General features: G+C 35.8%; 1 protein-coding gene across 1 annotated transcript in view; it reads right to left on the bottom strand.

Annotated features, from left to right (window-relative positions):
- The window catches only part of TMEM41B (transmembrane protein 41B), a 43,296-nt gene that overhangs the window by 6,765 nt on the left and 16,450 nt on the right, over window positions 1–20,081 (bottom strand). The window contains exons 2-3 of the mRNA XM_051964236.1: window positions 18,060–18,177; window positions 14,215–14,343 (exon numbers count right to left, since the gene is read on the bottom strand). Coding sequence (XP_051820196.1) covers window positions 14,215–14,343; window positions 18,060–18,177 — 247 coding nt within the window. The remainder of the gene's footprint in view (window positions 1–14,214; window positions 14,344–18,059; window positions 18,178–20,081) is intronic.

Here is a 20,081-nt window from a genome sequence, read left to right on the forward strand (position 1 = left end):
AGCCTTAAAAAAAAAAATTAAAACAGTTCTAGTAGTCTAGGGATAAAAAATAAAGTTAATCTCCCCCAACTAAATTTTAAAAATAAAAATTTACATACTTAAACAATATTTGTATTATAATTTATTACACTGTATTTTGATCTGGGATGGCATTAACAAAAACAAGGAAATATACTGTCTTAGCAATCTTAAACATAAAGTCTTTTTGTCTAACAAGCTTAAAAAGACCTCTTTATTTTTTTATTTTTTTTTTTAATAATAAATTTTATTTTATTTAATAATAACTTCGCATTGACAGAATCCATGCCAGGATAATAAAAAGACCTCTTTAATTAAAATTGTTTTAGTCTAAAATGTAAAACATGTAAAGAAAATTAGAATGCATAAAGACAATATTTAATCATCATAAAATAAATACATAAAATTGTATATACATAAATTATGCATAAATAAAATATATAAAAAGATATAATCTGGAAATAGAAATTAATTTGGTAATTAATAGTAGTATAATTGACTTAAGGAAACAGTATTAAAATTGAAAAAAAAAGGGTACAGACAAAACAAACCAAAATAATTAATCATTTTTAATCCTAAATTTATGCTTTTAATCATTTTCTTTCCAACAGAAAACTCTGCATTTTCTATAAATGAGGACTATTTTATTCTCCTCTAATGGTACATCATGGCACTGATGAAAACTCTGGGTTTGTGAAGACTATATGCTAATAGAGTTCAAGAACTTCCCATTAAAAATGTCAAATATGGTCTATTAACGGATCATGTTTCTAATGTGATGAACAGCCTAACAAAATTAGAAGTTTATAACTACAGCAACTCTGAAACATCCACTAAGTTATAATTATTGACAGTCACATAGTAGCTTAAGATCCAAAGATTTTTTATAAACATTTGAACCTCGACAATCCTGTCAGATAAGTACTAGAGATCTTATTGTAATTTCCAGATGGGGAAACTGCAAAAACCTCAGAAGCCATTGAGCAGAGGCCCAAAGAGTGTAAGTAATTTCCCAAATCACATAGTATCAGAAGGAAGTTTCTCCCTGAGTTCCAACCCAGCACTCTGCCTACTAAGGTTGCAATATGAAGGAAATTACAGATTCTCGAAGAACAAAGCAAAATACTATTGGAACAAACTCAAGTTGATTTCCTACATAGATTAAATATAAATGTGCCCCACTTAAATTTAAAAATTAAGGTACTAAACTTTCACAGGAAAGGTTTGACAACCCTCTTGTGAGATCTAATGCATCAATCACACTTATTAAATGAGATTCTTAAAGATGTTACGAATATGTTGTCACCTTAATAAAGTATAAGTCTCTCTCTTGCTCCCAATGAATACTAAACCTTTTACAGTGAACTAATTCACCTAAAAATTCCCAAAGATCAAGAGCCCAATCCACTATTGTGCATATATAGGCATAATTAGATTGAATAAAAAAAGAAATTACTGTTCATTTCTATCCACATTAAGCAGGGCTAACCTACCATCCTTAAGCTATCTGCTTCACTAAGCTCCACACAATAATTTTCTGCAAACAAATTTTATGAATATTTGACAAAGGTCAATAGAGACAGAGGATATGATTTCATTGTTCAGAGTGTCCTGATTTTTCCGTTAAGTTGTACTTTAAAGGAATGTCTTAATTGATATGGCTAATTTAATTAGACTAAATAAAAACTAAATGCTCTCACCATGTTCCATGCATATGAGTTTCTTTTACATGGAAAAATGATACAGATAAAACATTTACCATTGTCTATTTTATAAAAAGTATTGTTTGTCCCTGTACATAAAAAGGAGATATTGTAGAGATTTTCAATTAGTGAATTCTCATTGATATTGCTAATTTGAGAAGCATAACAATTATAAGAAATAAATATATTAAAACAATTCAGCAATCTGAATCAGTAAATTATTGTTCTCATCCCAGTTCAGCTTAACTAGCTGTGTGACTATACAGTCAGTAAGTCACCTCACAGTATAAGAATCTACTTCTGCTCACATAAAATGACGGGTCTGAATTTGGTGAACTCAATCCTCTCTGCCATTCCTACCATTAGTCCTACCAGTGACCCTGGATTCTGGAAGGTCAATGAAGAACAAACTCTGTGTACAGAGTCTAGAAAAGCTTCAACTAAGTCCTCAAAAAAAGAGAAGATTTGTTTTCTGATTATCAGCTTAGTAGGAGCACAAAGGTAGTCTATTAGTAAGAAATTGGTCACTTGGTAATGAATTCCTTCAGAGCAATTGAAGAGAAAAAAATAAATAAATGTCCCTCGATCCTGTTCAATTCCCCTCTTATCTCATTCCACTTCTAAAGTGAAGATGACACAGGTGAAGAAAACAGAGTAGACGCTAAGAATCACAGAATTTTTAGAAAACCATTAACATTTAACATTAAAAACTTTAACTTGGCTACTACTGCTTTAAATGTAGTAAGGTCTTTTTGTCCCACAACTAATTAATGGATTACCATAGAGGAACTGAATCATACCCATCTTAATATTCTTGCCAAGAAAGGAGTTGATTTTATAAATTCAAAGAAACTTCAGGGCTATTTATTCATAGTCTTTATTCATCTGTGTAGACATAGGCATGGACCTGAACTTCTGGATACATAACCTAAGGTTCAAATCCTGCCTCAAAAACTTACTCAACTTCTGTCACTCTCAAGTTTATGAAACATTCATAGAGCAGCTCAAAAGGCTGCTATAAGGATCAAAGAAGATGTGTAAAGTGCTTAGAACACCATAAGGCACTATAAAAAAGTTGGCTTATCCCTGACAGCTGCTGCAGAGATTGGGGAAGTAGAGAATTTCTACCAAGAATTCAGGAAAAAGTGACATTATCAAGGTTACTAAAAAATTCTAAATCCTTATTACTACTACAAAAAGTGACACATAACACCAGTTACTAGAGATTTCTATGGCTATTTTCTCATGTATAAAAATTTTTAATGAGAATAAGCTACATACATAAACATATCCTTGATGAAAATATTAGAATATGAAAAGGTAGAAAGCAAAAGCAAATGACATTTACCATTACACAATTGTTTAAAAGATAGAAGAATTCCTGGATCCAACTATGCTTACTGTTTGTTGAATATTTTAAAAAGTACTTTATTCATTAAGAAAAATACTCTTAAAAGTCTCCTTCACCAAGGTCTGTCCCACTTACATGTTAAAAATAAACAAAATTCCCTAAAAGACAAAATTTATTCAAGAACCTTCTGATCAGTAGTAGTATCAGGCAAAACAAACCAGTGACATTGGCTTACCCCTGCCATGGAAGAGAGAAACTATATAAAGCCTAAATAAAGTGAGGCCCTTAATAAGATAATGAGGGCCTTCAGCTACTCTATAAAACTGACCCTCCTTCTCCCATTAGTGAATTCCTTTTGGGAGAGTCTCCATTTTGGAATACACCCAGGCCAAGAATGCTTCATTTTTAACTCCCTATGTTCCCCTTCTAGTTCCCTTCCCCCTTCTTAGCTTCTTTCCCCATTACAATGTAAGCTCTACGAAGGCAAGGATTGTCTTACTTTTTGCTTGTGCTCGGTATCTTCAGACACAATGTCTGGCACATAATGTTTAATAATAAATGCTTGAAGCCTTCTCTTTGAAGATGACATGCTGGGAAGATTCTGGGAAGAAGGCAAAGTTGGTAAATTGGAATAGGTTGGTAAATTTCAAACTCTCCTGATTTCCCCCACAAATAAACTTGTGCCTCAGGACAAACATAGACAGCTGAAACAATGAAGGCAAGGGACATAACAAGAGTCCTTCAGATATAACATGAGAAGATCAGAAAACAGATCCAGGCAGGGGATTAACCCTTGTGAAATGCAAACGCCTCCATAGAAACAAGTGGGGAGCCCTGGGATAAGCTGGATGTGGCTAGATCCACAGAGACTTTCACCTCCCTTAGAGCATGTGGAGTCAGGGTTTGAGTGTAGGAAGACTGAGGGAACTCTGGCTAATTGGAATGGCCAGGCCCAGCTGTTCTGCAGGGACAAGGCCCTGGGGAAAAGGAACCAGCACCCAGTGAGTGCAAAGGAGGTGGGAGGCAATGCTGGCTACAGGCACTTGTAGGAGGATAGAGCTCTTGGTTTGAGGTTTCTGGTGACAGGAGAGAGCTGAAGGGAAGCTTGAGTTATCATCTCCCCTCCATAGGAAGAGAAGTGCTTACGCTAATATGCTTATTTTAAAAAAAAATGAACTAATAAAGAAGAAAGAATCCCACCATAGAAACTTACTATGGGAACAGGGAAGACTGGGGTTCATCTTCAGAGGAGGACACTTTAGTAAAAAAAAATTTAAAAAGCTTCTATGCCAAAGAGTAACATGAAATTTATAGGAGAAAATTTATAAAAGAACTCAAAAAGAATTTAAAAATCAAATGAGAGACACTGAGGAAAAATTAAAATTAAAACTATCCAAGAAGAACAAATCATGAAGAAAACTAAAAAAGAAGATATAGAATCTCAAAAATGAAAATAACTTAGACTTGGGCAAGGGAAAGTCAGTGAAGCTATAAGAGATCAAAAAATAGCAAAACATTATAAAGAACAAAAAAAAAAGGACAGAATATGAAATAAGAAAAATGATAGATCAAGAAGAGAAAAGAGTAAGAATAATTGTACTGCCTAAAAGTTGTGACCAAAAAAAGGTCCTTGATACAATAATGTAAGAAATAATCCAAGAAAATTGCCCTATAGTAATAAAATACAAGGGGAAAGTAGAAATAGAAAAGATCCACCAATTGCCACCTCAACAAGATCCTTTGTGGAAAAAACACATAGGAACATTATTGCCAAATTCTGAAACCCCCAGATTAAATAGTAAAATTCGCAAGAAACAAACAAACAAAAAAAAAAATTGAAATACGCTGGAGCTCCAATTAACAATTGTACAGGATTTATCAGCACCTATTGTTGGAATCCTTACTAACTGCTAACTGATTAGAGTTGATCTAATCTTACAAGAAGATGTTTTGGGCAGAACCTGAAACAAGGTACTAAGTAGAACTACCCATAATCCCTCTCTCTGGAAGGAGCATAAATAGGCCAATGGGCCAGTCGGAGAGTTCTTCAGAGAGGAAGACGCTACAAGTCGAGATTTCACCGGAATGACATGAAGACTGGAGCTGGGGAGGCTGAAGAAAGCAGAGGCAGAGGCTGAAGGACCAGACCTTTGGATTTAAAGACATTTGGAGAGAGCTCTTGGAACCAAGCAGAGAGATAGGGCTCTAAGCTAACCGGGCTATATTAGAGATAATAAAAGATCTGAACTTTTATCACCTGGCTGCATTTTGAGAAGAAAAAGCTCACCACACTTTGGCGCCCGAACAGGGACTAACAGACCCCTCAGTGGATTTCAGTGGAAAAGCTCCGATCCTGATTCAAGTGGAAAAGCCTCTGATCCTGATCCGGTGGAAAAAACTTCAACCCAGAAATTAGGGTGAGTGCAACAAAGAAATTTTGTTAGAAGAGTTAAAGTAGAATTTCAGCTAAGATTGGGACAGATATTTAGAAAACAGTCTGTTTCTGTTCAAGGAATCATTGATTGGATTTCCTAACACAAGATGAAACTGTTTTACTTCTTGAAAAACCAGCAAGAATCATTGGGTTCCCTGAGATGAAAAATTGTTGATGAGACTTTTGCAGTACTTCAGGGCTTACAGGAACTATTGGATTCCTGGCACATGATTTTTAGGTTGATTCATGTTGCTACATTACTACTAGCCTGTGTTATATTGCTATGTACTTATGTAAATTATGTATAATGCCTCCCATATTGATGGATTTATGTGTACCCCCTCAGAAACCCCCTATGTTTTAAAACAAAAGAAAGGGGGAGATGTTGGAATCCTTACTAACTGCTAACTGATTAGAGTTGATCTAATCTTACAAGAAGATGTTTTGGGCAGAACCTGAAACAAGGTACTAAGTAGAACTACCCATAATCCCTCTCTCTGGAAGGAGCATAAATAGGCCAATGGGCCAGTCGGAGAGTTCTTCAGAGAGGAAGACGCTACAAGTCGAGATTTCACCGGAATGACATGAAGACTGGAGCTGGGGAGGCTGAAGAAAGCAAAGGCAGAGGCTGAAGGACCAGACCTTTGGATTTAAAGACATTTGCCATACTAATTTCCAATTATCCCAGCAGTTTTTATCAAATAATGAATTCTTTTCCCAGAAGTTAGGGGCTTTGGGTTTGTCAAACACTAGATTGCTATAGTTGACTATTCTGTCTTGTGAGCCTAGCCTTTTCCACTGATCCACTAATCTATTTCTTAGCCAATACCCAAATGGTTTTGGTGACTGCTGCTTTATAATATAATTTTAGATCAGGAATATTATTGTTCTGTAAGAAATGACCAGCAGGATGAATACAGAGAGGCTTGGAGAGACCTACATGAACTGATGCTAAGTGAAATGAGCAGAACCAGGAGATCATTATACACTTCGACAACGATATTGTATGAGGACATATTTTGATGGAAGTGGATTTCTTTGACAAAGAGACCTGAGTTTCAATTGATAAATGACGGACAAAAGCAGCTACACCCAAAGAAAGAACACTGGGAAACGAATGTGAACTATCTGCATTTTTGTTTCTCTTCCCGGATTATTTATACCTTCTGAATCCAATTCTCCCTACGCAACAAGAGAACTGTTCGGTTCTGCAAACATATATTGTATCTAGGATATACTGCAACATATCCAACATATAAAGGACTGCTTGCCATCTAGGGGAGGGGGTGGAGGGAGGGAGGGGAAAAAAAAATCGGAACAGAAATGAGTGTAAATATAATGTAATTATTAAATAAAAAAATTTAAAAAAAAAAAAAAAAAAAAAAAAAAAAAAAAGAATATAGGAAAGGGGCCAGCTAGGTGGTGCAGTCGAGAGAGCACCGGTGCTGAAGTCAGAAGGAACTGAGTTCAAATCCAGCCTCAGACACTTGATTCTTACTTACTAGCTCTGGACAAGTTACAATCCTGATTGATTCACAAAAATAAACAAAAACCAAAACAAAAAAAAAAAAAAAAAAAAAAAAAATAAAGACATTTGGAGAGAGCTCTTGGAACCAAGCAGAGAGATAGGGCTCTAAGCTAACCGGGCTATATTAGAGATAATAAAAGATCTGAACTTTTATCACCTGGCTGCATTTTGAGAAGAAAAAGCTCACCACACTACCTATAATAAAAGACCATCGTCCTAGAATCATACTTGCCTACAATTAAAAGACAGCCTAAAAATATCATATCCAGCAAAATTAACTATAATTTTGAATGAGAAAAAATGGATTTTCAATGAACTTGCTGATTTTCAAGACTTTCTATTAACCAAATCCAAATTTAATAGAAAATTTAAAATATTAAGAGTCAATATCAAAGATCAATTTCAAGGAACTTAATGTGGACAAATTTTATAGCATAAGTTTAAGATTGGCATCAACAATACGGAAGCTCAGAAGAGTGGTTGGGGCAGAGTTGAGGTAAAAATAGTAATTATGTCATACAAATGAGGAGCAAAGGAAGAATAGATACAGAGGCATTAAAGGGGAGGAAGAGAGTTTATAGTTCTGAAAACCTACTAACATTGGAAATATGCAACACTCCATAAACATAATGAAGGGTATAGCAACCTCAAAAATTTATTTAAAAAAATAAGGGGGGAGAGATGGGTGGACAGGGAAACAAAGAATGCTGTAGGAAGACAAGAGAAGGATTCATGGGTGAGGAGAGGTTAAATATTAGCAAGGCAAGTTATGAGAATTATAGCAGAGGTTCAGAAGAAAGATATGTGTATGTTGTATGTATATATCTACATATGTATATATAAATATATCCTTTCTTAATTATATAGCCTGCTTGGGGGGGGGGGAGAGGAGGATGAAATGGGGGAAAAAAAGAATAAAGTAAAAAGAATGTGCAGCAAAGAACAAAAGAACAATTTATAAGGAAGTGTAGAAAAGATGGATACTCAAGAATATAATTTCTTCCACTGATATATGCTTTCTTGAACTGGTATTTGTTGTTATATATTCTGAATCCTCCCTGATGCACTGCTGGGTTCATGACAATGTTCCTTTTTCTTTTGTTTCATTTTGTTTCATATTCCATTTGTTTTTTTTTTTCTTTAAATAAATTTTTAAAAGATGACATGCTATTACTACTGGGCTTATATCCCAAAGAGATATTAAAGAAGAGAAAGGGACCTGTATATGCAAAAATGTTTGTGGCAGCCCTTATTGTAATGGCTAGAAACTGGAAACTGAGTGGATGCCCATCAACTGGAGAATGATTGGGTAAATTGTGGTATAGGAATGTTATGGAATATTTTTGTTCTGTAAGAAATGACCAGCAGGATGAATACAGAGAGGCTTGGAGAGACTTACATGAATTGATGCTGAGTGAAATGAGCAAAACCAGGAAATCATTATACACTTCAACAATACTGTATGAGGATGTATTCTGATGACAAAGAGAAGATCTAATTCAGTTCCAATTGATCAATGATGGACAGAATCAGTTACATCCAGGGAAGGAACACTGGGAAATGAATGTGGACTACTTGCATTTCTGTTTTTCTTCCCAGGTTATTTTTACCTTCTGAATCCAATTTTTCTTGTGCAACAGGAAAACTGTACAGTTCTGCACACATATATTGTATCTAGGATATACTTTAAAATGTTTAACATGTATGAGACTGCCTACCATCTAGGGAAGGAGGTGAAAGGAGGGAAGGGAAAAGTTGGAACAAAAGTGAGTGCAAGGGATAGTGTTGTAAAAAATTACCCATACATATGTTCCGTTAATCAAAAAAAAAAAAAAAAAAAAAAAGATGACATGCTGACTATACCAAGTCCTAGACCACTGAGAGCCAGGTCTTACATGACATCTATAATCTTTTGTGGCATAAAGCTGAATGTATCATCTGTGGTATCTGTCTAGACACACAAAAATATATGCATAACATATCTAACATATATAGGACTGCTTACCATCTTGGGGAGGGGGTGGAGGGAGAGAGGGGAAAAATCGAAACATAAGTGAGTGCAAGGGATAATGTTGTAAAAAATTACCCTGGCATGGATTCTGTCAATATAAAGTTATTATTAAATAAAATAAAATTTAAAAAATATATATATATATATATATGCATATTTGTGCACACATGTTTATACCTTAGAAGGGGTACAGAGTATATTCAGGAAAGACTAGTACCTCTGGTGTGTAGGGCTGCTTTCTACCTTTGGTGTCTTAATCCACCTAATCCATCTAACTCTTACCTGTGGCTCCAAGAAACTATAGCATGCACAGTGAACACACCCCAGCAAACAATTTCGGCAGAGGCGCTAAACCAGGTTGAGCGTAACTATGGGGTCTCAAACCCAGCGGTGAGTTGGGAAAGTGTCTACCCTCAGCATGTGAAAACTTCTCCTGGTGAAATGGTCAGAAGAGAACAATTTGTTCCAATGGCCATAAAGAAGGTAAAGCAGGAGGTGGTGCTGTGGAACCCTTAGAGCATGGCTAGACATTAAAGATACCAAGGAAGACAGAGGCCAACAACTTTGTACAACTCTGCTTCACTTAAATCCAATTCACACAAATCAAAAGAGATCACCACCATTTTTTATCATTTCCACCTCAATGTCCTGTAGCGATGGGTCAGTAATGATGCAGCAGGTGTGGATGGATACAGTGGAGGCTGTCATCACAATCCTGCACAAAGGTAGCCCAGGCCATAGGGTTGTCTTCTCCCTGGAAGCCTCGTGGGACTTGGCAGCCCCCTGGGTGTCTAAGTAGCCTTTTAAGGCTCACCTCAGGTGTGAAGAATGAGCTAGAAAAGGTGCCCTAAGAAGTGTCTACTTATTCAATTCTGGCCTGATCACCACAGCAGGCAAGGATCCCACACAGTGATCCAAACACTAAAAAATATACAAAAACTTCTGCAGTTTATTCCACTCACTAATGGTATATGGAATATGCTTAACAGACAACACAAAATCCAATAGACCTGAAAGATGAACAGTGCTTGTTGCAACAGAACAGGCATTGCATTCAATTAGCTGCTGTGAGTGAAACAAGGTTAGCAAAGGAAGGCCAGCTTATTGAATAGGCACTGAACACGTTTGCCTGAAGTGGCCACAGTGTAGGAGAGGGCCTTGAAGATGGTGCTAATCCAGCAAACAAAACTCATATGCCTTCTGAAAGGCGGGAATAGCAGGCTCAGGACAATGCAATTGCCACTTCTGTCACCCTCATCAGTGGCTATGCTCCCACCATGACAAGTCTTGATGAAGTCATGGAGTCTTGAAAAAAATTTTTACGAAGATCTGGAGATCCTTATCACCAATGTGCCAAAAGAGGACAGCTTATAACTCTTGGGAAATGATGCTAGAATAGACTCAGACTACATGGCAGGGAGTCCTTTGGAGGAAGGGAGTTGGAAACAACAACAGTAATAGTCCCTCAGTCACTCCTGAAGACTTTCTCATCACCAACACTGTATTCTGTTTAATTAAATGCACGCATGGATGTTCACTTGCAGCAAACATTGGCATTTAGTAGAATAGATTGTAAGAAGCCTTACAGACAAGATGTGAGAGGGATAAAGGCAATATGTGGTACAGAGTGCAGGACCAATCAGACTTATCCTCTCTAAATCACATATGCAGTTGCCCCAAGGCAAAAAGACAACTAGAAGAATTAATGTCAACCTATTAGAACACCTCTCTGAGAGGGAACAGTTTGTTGCTAACTTGAAAGGTAAATTGAACTGCAGCTTTCAGAGATTTGGTCTACAGTACTACATTTGTTCATCTGGGTCAGAATACTCACAATCATCAAGATTGATTTGATGAAAATGATAGGGAAATTTAGAAGCTGCTTAAATGACAAGAATTCCACAGGGTATTACCTGCAGGACAATTTAATCACTCATTTCTAAGAAAGCAAAAGTCTATCAAAAGTAAAGTACAATTGAAGTTCATAGAGATGTAGGATTTTTGGCTTTGTAAGAAGGCAGCCAAAATTCACTTTTATGTTGATAATGACAATCCAAAGTACTTTTATGATGCACTGAATGGGCATGTAAGACTCATCTTACTACTCAGTGTTGATGGAGCCACATTGATTAGTAATAAGGGCGTGATCCTAGAAAGATGAGCTGAACACTTCCATAGTGTTCTCAAGAGACCATCATTAATGCTGACTTACCTCAAGTTTAAATCAGTCATTCCCTAGCTCAAGTTCCAATTGAAGAAGAGGTTTTGAATGCCATTAGGCTTCTTTGTGTGGCAAAACACCTGGTTCTGATTCGCTTCCAGATGAGATTTGCAAGATTGCTCATACAAAAGCTCAATTAAGTTTCTCAGATTATATGGCAAGAGGACTTTATACTCCAGGAATTCAAGGATGCCTCCAATGTCCATCACTATAAAGATAAAAGGAACAGATGTCCTGTGACAGTCACAAGGAGGTCTCTTTCTTAATTACTGCTGGAAAGACTCTTACCAGAGTCATCCTTAATACACCTGGAAGATCATTTTACCTGAGAACCAATAAAACTAAAGGGTCAAGGAATAGTTGATACGGTGTTTGCTGTCCTGACAACTCCAGGAGAAATGCCAGGAGCAGAATAGAGGTCTGTATACAACATTTGGAAATCTGATCAAAACCTCTCACAGTCAGTTGAGAGGACTTATCGAAAATTACATCAAAATTTAGTTGCCCAGACAGGTTTGTGGGTATAGTACATCAAATTCATGATGACATGCTTGCCCAGGTTCTGGACAAAGCTCTCAAGCTTCCCCTATCACTAACGAAGCAAAACAAGACTGTGTGGTTGCTCCCATGCTTTTTAGTAAGTTTTTAGCTCCATTATCAAATGCCCTCAATAGAACAAACTTCCATCAGTAATTTCACTGTTAGAAAGAGTTACGTTCTTGAGAGTTGCTAGGTGGCGCAATAGATAGAGCACCAGCCCTGAAGTCAGGAGGACCCAAGTTCAAATCTGGCCTCAGACACTTAACACTTTCTAGCTGTGTGACCCTGAACAAGACACTTAACCCCAACTGCTTCAGCAAATTAAAAAAAAAAAAGGCTACAAACCAAAGTGAAAGTGTAGGGAGTACTAGTGCATGATTTTTTACTTGCAGATGATTGTGCTATCAACATAACCTCCAAAGCAGAGATGCAATAAAATATCGATCGATTCTCTACTGCTCGTGCTAATTATCACCAAGAAAGCACAACTGCTCCATTAGCCAGCACCACACCATTCATATGTAGAACTATCAATTACAGCAAATGGAGAAGTTTTGAATGCTGTGGCCATGTTCACTTACCTTGGCAATATATTTTCCAGGGATGTCCACATTGATAATGAGGTTGACACATGCACTTCCAGAGTTAGCTCAATGTGTGGGAGGGAAGAGGTGTTAAGACTGACCACCAAACTGAAGGCTACAGAACCTTGTGCTAACCTCACTGTTGTATGCCTATGAAATTTGGACAGTGTACCAGCACTGTGCCAGGAAGCGAATCACTGCCATTTGAATTGTCTGAGACAGATTCTGAAGATCACTTGGCAGGATGAGATACCAGACGAGATCCTTTCTCTAGCTAAACTGCCAAGAATTCCAACTTTTCTTAAGATAGCTCAATTTTGTTGGGGCTGACCACATTGTTCAAACGCCAAATATATGCTTGCCAAAAAGATTATTTTATGGAGAACTCACAAAGGGAAAGAACTCACAAGGTAGTCAGAAAAAGCGATCTCAAGATCTCTCTTAGGAAGTTTAGAAATGATTGCATGACATGGAAGACATTGGAACAGGATTGCTCAGCATGGTATGACCTCATCAGAGAAGGTGCTCTACGAGCAAAGCAGAACTGAATTAGTTCAGAAGAGATGAACAAAGTTAGAAAAACCAACCCAAATGTTCACAGGGACTATTTGTGTCTGACCTATGGCAGAGCAGTACAGGTTCACATTGGGTTTTGATCCTCTTCAAGAAGGAAGAACAACAACCAACACCTTGTAAAGACAGCACAAATGATCAATGAGATAGACCTTAAGTTGAAGAAGAAGAGTAGGCAATATTATCTTTCTTTCAATGCACTCCAACTTTCTCCCTGACAAAAAGATGTATTTTTTAAAAACATTGATAATAACTCTGGTGGTAGTATAGTTAGACTCTGAAGAAATGAAATGAGGATTATCCAAAGGCCACAGAAAATATGACAGGTGCAACATACTAGTTCTCTAAACCAAGAAAATCACTTGTTCACATCCAGATATAGAGGGACAAAAGATAGGAGCAATGATCAGAAAGAACATATGTATGTATACATATGTATACATACTACTTCAATGATCTGTGACTTCATTGATGTCCTAGATAATTCCACTGCATCAATGTGCACATCTATTGACAATAGATCAGTCATAGTAACATCTTAGGTTATTGTATTTAGTTGTTGCTGTGATTTAAAACTCTCCAAATCAAGCTATGCAAGTTCTCAAACAAGCAATATATATTCTGTTGAGACCCAACTTTTTCAAGTTGTAACCCTTGCAAACCTGAAAGGTTAGTTTTTATGAAGTGCAATAATCAGAACATTCATCACCCGTAGGGTGATATTCAAAGAATATTCAGTTCAGGAGGACCCATCAGAGGCTTAGCTTTCTATAACCCAGAATCACCTCCACACCATAACTAGCAATCTATGAAAAGCTACTGAATAATCTGACATACAAAATATTTACAATAAAAAAAATGCTGGTGATTTGTAGAAGAAAATTTTAAAAAGGAACAACAGCCTAATATCAGACATGACTGATGAAACAAGATAGAATTATCAAAAGAATTACAGTGAATAATACTTAATAAATTACAAATGAAGAAATGAAGAAATAACTATTAATACTTGATATTTGGAAGTTAATCTTTAGTTTATCAAGAATGAGGAAAAACTAAGAAAAAAGTACACAATTTAAAGAAATAAAAGCTTCAAGTTAATGTGAAAACTAAGTAAATGGTAAAGATAGGATAAAAAAATAAAATTATAATTATAAATGTCACTTTCATAATTAACAAAAATTGCCCTTGTTAAACAGAAACTTTTTCATTATCTACATACAGCTAGATATTTTTCATATTAAAGGATACAAAATATATGTAGCAAAATAAGCTACAAGTACTTGTACATAAAAGGTGTCCTTGTATTTGGATAAAACTTTTCCTAGTGCCTTGGCATCATCCATATCTCTGGGAACCTTCATGTTTGCTCTTTCTTCCCTGAAGAAATAAAACAAGGTTAATAGTATTTATTAATATAGTTCAGAAAAAATTACTACATTGTGTTTTCTAAAATCCTGTTTAAGAATAAAAGATTAAAGAGACAGTTCTTTACAAAATTATTTGATGCTTTTTTGCCTGCTGGTCATTTCTAGAGTAATTCTGGACTCTGCTGTGCCAGGGTTACCAGCTCTGAGAGATCTTCCCTCATTAAAACAGAAGTTCCTTGAGTCCAGGCCTGTCTCGCTTACTTGTTTCTATTTCCCCAGTGCTCAGTACTGTTCCTAGTGCATTATAAGTGTTTAATAAATATGTATATATTTACCTTTTCTTAACCTGGTTCTTGCCTTTTTCTTTAATTTTATCTTACATTGGATCAAATACTTATGCTCAACTACAAAATCCTTGCAGAGACTACACATATATATGGCTTTTCATTTCTGTGTATCCCTCAGTGTATCAGAGTTATTTGTCCATGGAAGTACTTAATAGTCTGTTCAAACCAACCCTAAGAATTTACTAAATCCTTCCAGGGAACCAGGAACAGTGATAACAAAGAAAGACAAGAAACAGTCCCTGCTCTTAAGGAGCTGACATTCCAGAGAGGGAAGGCAGAAGCACAATGCCTAAGTGTATTCATTTCGCCAAAATCACAACCACCAAATTGAAAAGTTCCCTCTTAAGCCATAAAAAAATTGTGCTTATTAAACACCATTGGGAGGATTCCAAACTGATTAAGTAAACATGGAAAAACCAATATTTAGTGAAAATTAAAATTATTTAAAAGTAGGCAAACACCAATAATAATATAATTGCACACAAAACATAAAACACTTTTAAAAACCATCATAATCTTAAAAAGAAGTCACTGGATTTATTTTAAAATTATATATATGGCATTTTAAATAATCCACAGTTCAATATTAATGTTAATATATAACTTGGCTGAAAATTAAAATGTTTGAAGCTATTTCTTGTCAATTATTTTACTTTTTTAAAAAACCAATATAATTACCTTGTTTAGAAACACAACTGGATTCAAAGCAATTTCTTCTTTAACAAAGAAAGCCTAAAGTATTATTAGCTAAATTTTTACATTTGTAATACATGATAATCCACTTGGAGAAATGTTTTGATACTTAACTATAACAATGCAAGAAGTGTAAGAGGTTTAATCTAAACTCCATACAAGTGAATACTCAACAGTCCAAAATGGTGTTTTGTAGAGAGAAGGGTTTTCAAAAGTGTATCTACTAACCCAGGCACCCATTCATACAAGAATGTAAAATAAAATCTTTCCTGCATTCAGTGAGTCAGTGAAGTTGCTGGTAAGATATTTTGTTTCTTACACAACCATGAAAAGAACTGCTATAAATATTTGTGTACATAGAGATCATTTTCCTTTCTCTTTGATTTCTAGTATCCCAAGAGCTGGGTCAAAGAGGGCATATATATAGATTAATATCTTCTGGGACATAGATCCACATATTTTCCACGACTGAAGTTGACAGTTCTAACTATAGTGCATCAGTTTACCCATTTTTCCACACCCACTTCAAAATTTGTTATTTACTTTTTTTTTTCCTATCATCTTTGCCAAAGTTGTATTTCTCTAATTATTAGCAATTTAAACATTTTTAATATGATTGTTGATAGCTTGTATTTCTTCTTCTGCAAACTGTCTATTAATATGCCTTGCTCATTTGTTAACTGGTAAATCAGTATATCTTTACAGATATTTTAAATATCTTTACAGATATTTTAAAATTTAATTGTCAATTGATAGGAATTTAATTGTCAATTGATAGGAAAAACATAGGAAACTATCATCAACATCTTACCCCTCTCTCTAGTTCCAGTTCCATGGGACTATTTCTACCATCCAAACCTAATGGAGGCTGTATGCTACAGTGGAAAAAGCAATGGCTTTCAACTCAGAGAACCTAAGCTGAAATCTCACTTCTTCCTTTTACTTATTATCTTTGGCAAAATGCCAAATCTCTGGGTCTTAATTTTATCATCTATAAAATGAGATTAGATTAGATATTTTAGCTCTAAAATCAAATTAGCCTTGTCTCTAACACTAATTCAAAGTAGAAACAACTAAAACTGGTTTTCACTCTTTGCCTTCTCAAAGATATTAGCAATTCTATGAGGAAACCAAAGCCGCACATTGAAGAACTAAAGTTCAAACTGTCTAAAATAACTGCTATAAATATTTGTGTACATATGGGTTCATTTATCTAATTTCAAAGAGTAGCTGGTGAAAATGGGAAAACTTAATAAGCAATTACCTACTCTAAAAACTTATAAGAATTACGTTAAGAAAATATGAAACAAACTTTTAAAATATTGATGACATAATTGCACAGTGATATCTTATAGCAAAAGAGATAGTGGCCTAGAAGGATTACAAGAGGCCATCAAATCTAATCCATAACAGATAAATATTTATTTACAACAGAGATGTCAAACATATAGCCCACTGCATGTTACCCACAACACTTTTAAGTGTGCCCCGAATCAGTTTAAAATATAATTGAGAAATATTTAGCAAAATAAATTAAAACAAAATATAAATAATATTAATATGTGATTTTCTAAATCACTATGTGACCCACAGGGATCCTTATGTATGGTTTCTGGGGCCCCATTTCCATTTAAGTTTGACACATTTGATCTGCAAAATACCCAACAAGTAGATTCCAGACTCTGTTTGAATCCATCCAATAAGGGGGAAATATGCTCATGACACTTTTGATTAGATAGAAATTTTTATTTCTATCAACTGCATATGCCCTTTAGGGTCAAGAAGAAGAAATCTAAACAAGTCCTCTTCCACATGATGATCCAACTACTTGAAAGTAGTTCTATTCCCCTCAGAGTCTACTCTTCTCTAGGATAAACACTCTACCTAGTTCTTTCAAACAATCACTAAGCTGCACATTCTCCAGGCCTATTCTGGTCACTGTTCTCTGGACAAACAAGCTTTCTACCAGTAACACAGAAACACATTCTTCCATCCATCCTACTTTCCCTTTCTTTTGAGATCCACAATTTGCTGCTATCATGTCCTTGGAGTGAAGGACTGACTGATTCCAGTATTGGCAAACCTAAAGCCACACCCGAGTTACTAAACTAAGCCATGGTCACTAAGGCCAACTTGGCTTCATCTTCCTTCAGGTGCAAAGGGGACAACAAGACACAAACTGTACTTCGAGTTCATCTGCAAGTGGCAACTGATGAGGTCATCTTTAAGGATGTGCTGAATGGCGTATTCTTCCTGGTGGGCAGAAGGATCACAGATCCTATAATCTTACCATCCACTTAAATGCTCTGCTTTCCAGACCTTTACCTATTCTCCCAGGCACTAATACCACATTCTCCTGTCTACTGAGCAACATAGTTCAGGAACACAGATGCAGAGAAAAACTAACTTTCCTGGTGGAGGCAGAATGTGGAAGAAAAGGGCAATGTAGATATGATATACAAGTTGTACAGCCTAAAATGCCATTTTTATTACATAATTCTTTTAATCCATAACCTCATGCTGAGACCCACTTTTGATATTTTATTAAAATATCAAAATCAATTTTGACACTTTTGTATATTTATCAATATATTTGTATACTGTGTGTGTGTGTGTGTGTGTGTGTGTGTGTGTGTGTGTGTGTGTTTCTGATAGAAGAAATTCAGTTCCTCCTCTGGATACTTACTCACTAAGTTGAGGGAAATTCTTATATACCAAAAACATAACCGAAGCAGCAGACAGGAAAATGGACACCAATATAAGAAGAGACATTCTTGCTGATCCAGCTTCAGCATTAGCTTTTTCTGAAAGAAAAATAAAATTAAAATTAAAAAATAAAGGACAAAACTTTATTTATAATAGCAGAGTTATTTTCAGAAAGAGAAAGTGTTTCTTTAAACTCCTACTGAAAACAATTTAAATCTTTTTTCTAATATAATTTGAAATATAATATTTAAAAATACTATACCATGTAAAAATCTTTATACAGTATAGTATTTTTAAATATTATATTTTTTTACACCATCTTTTGGCAAATAACCAGTTTAGGATGTTAACTGACAAAAAAAGAAAGAATAATGTAATTTATACCAGGTAAGAAAAGTTAGTGAATAAGCATAGGATGAGGAGACTCACCATAAAATCAACAAGGAATGTCATCAAATATTGTACCACAAAGAAGATGTGCTAATAACAGTGATGTGTCAAGAGATAGGAATGACAGAAGAAACAGAGTGCTCTACTGGTTTCCATAAAATACTGGGAAAAATTAAAGGTCTCCAGAAAATCAGATGAATAGTGTTGAACTCTTAAGAATATAGATGAGAGCTACGACAGGATGGTAAGGCATCCATGGTTTGGAGGGCATGCCCAAATCAATAAGTTCACAAATTCACTTGAATATTTGAGGATAAGCAAGAGAAGGAAAATGAAATTACTAATCATTGCTAAAGAACTAAATCTGCTGACACAGATAGAAAAACTTAATCGTTATTTATGGGATCAGAAGGACCCCTGAAACAGCACAATGTGAAAGAACATTGACTCTACAAAAAGCTACGAAACTGTGCATATCCTTGGAATCTTTGATACCACTAGGCCTGCCTATGCCTCAAAGAAATCAAGGCAAAGAATATAGAGATACCTTCCTTCTTACCCCTCCCCCAAAAAAGAATCTAAGGTTTCCAAAAAATATAAGTGAGTAGAGAATTCATTTCAGGTATGAGAAATTGTTGGGGTAGGGGAATAAGTTAAGATTTGTGTTTTTGTCAGTGTAGAAACTTCTTTCTCTGAGAACTTAACTCACCAGTCATTCATTGTCTTAAAGAACTGCCTGAGAAATGAAGAGGTGAAATGACTTGGGCAGTCACAAAGAATGTCAGAGGCAGAACTTCGAGTCTGTCCAATTCTAAGACATGTTGTCTAACTATCAGGTGAGAGCGAAGGGAAAAGAAACAATTATTCCTTTCTACCAAGCAATTCCTAGACAATGTGCAAATAGACAACAATCAAAAAAGAGAAACAGGAAGTACAGCCAAGATGTCAGAATACAGGCAGCAAGCAGTCCAACCTAACTTTCCCCAAGTTCCCTTTAAAACAAATTTTAAAGGAATAGAGCCAACAAAAGACCAAAGTGAAACATTTCTCCAGTTTAAGACAACTAAGGAAGTGAACAGGAGAAGTGGGAGCGGTGAGGGAGGGGGGCTGAGAGAAGGGGAAGACAGCATTAACAGCAGGCTTTGGGAGTTCTCAGACCAAACATGGTAAAAGGTTTGGACAAATAGAGATTACACGGGAGTCTTTGCTGGCACTAAGTGCAACTGGTGCAGACTGGAAACTATTGTCAATACCCAGTTCTGGGTCCAAGTTGCAGAGTGAGGAGGACCAGTTGTGGTTGGTCACAAGAAAACTAGGGATCTGGTCAGGGCCAAGAGAAATGTTCACACTTGCAACTACAGGAAAAAAATGAGCCCTTCCTAGATAAAGCCCAAAGTGGGAGAACTGTAAGCACACCTTTTCCTAGATCACACTGAATGAGATGAAGTGAGATCTTTGAAGACAGCTGTGAAAATCCAGTAAGGTTTCTTCTACTTCAGAGTTTGAGTAGGCCTGAAAGACTTTGACATTCATCCCCACCAGGCATAACTAAATCCCCTTCCTGCTATCCTCCCATGACATCATTTTATCAAATATGGGCAACTATGTACCG

The sequence above is a fragment of the Antechinus flavipes genome, chromosome 6, assembly GCF_016432865.1.
Source record: "Antechinus flavipes isolate AdamAnt ecotype Samford, QLD, Australia chromosome 6, AdamAnt_v2, whole genome shotgun sequence".
Classification (NCBI taxonomy): Eukaryota; Metazoa; Chordata; class Mammalia; order Dasyuromorphia; family Dasyuridae; genus Antechinus; species Antechinus flavipes.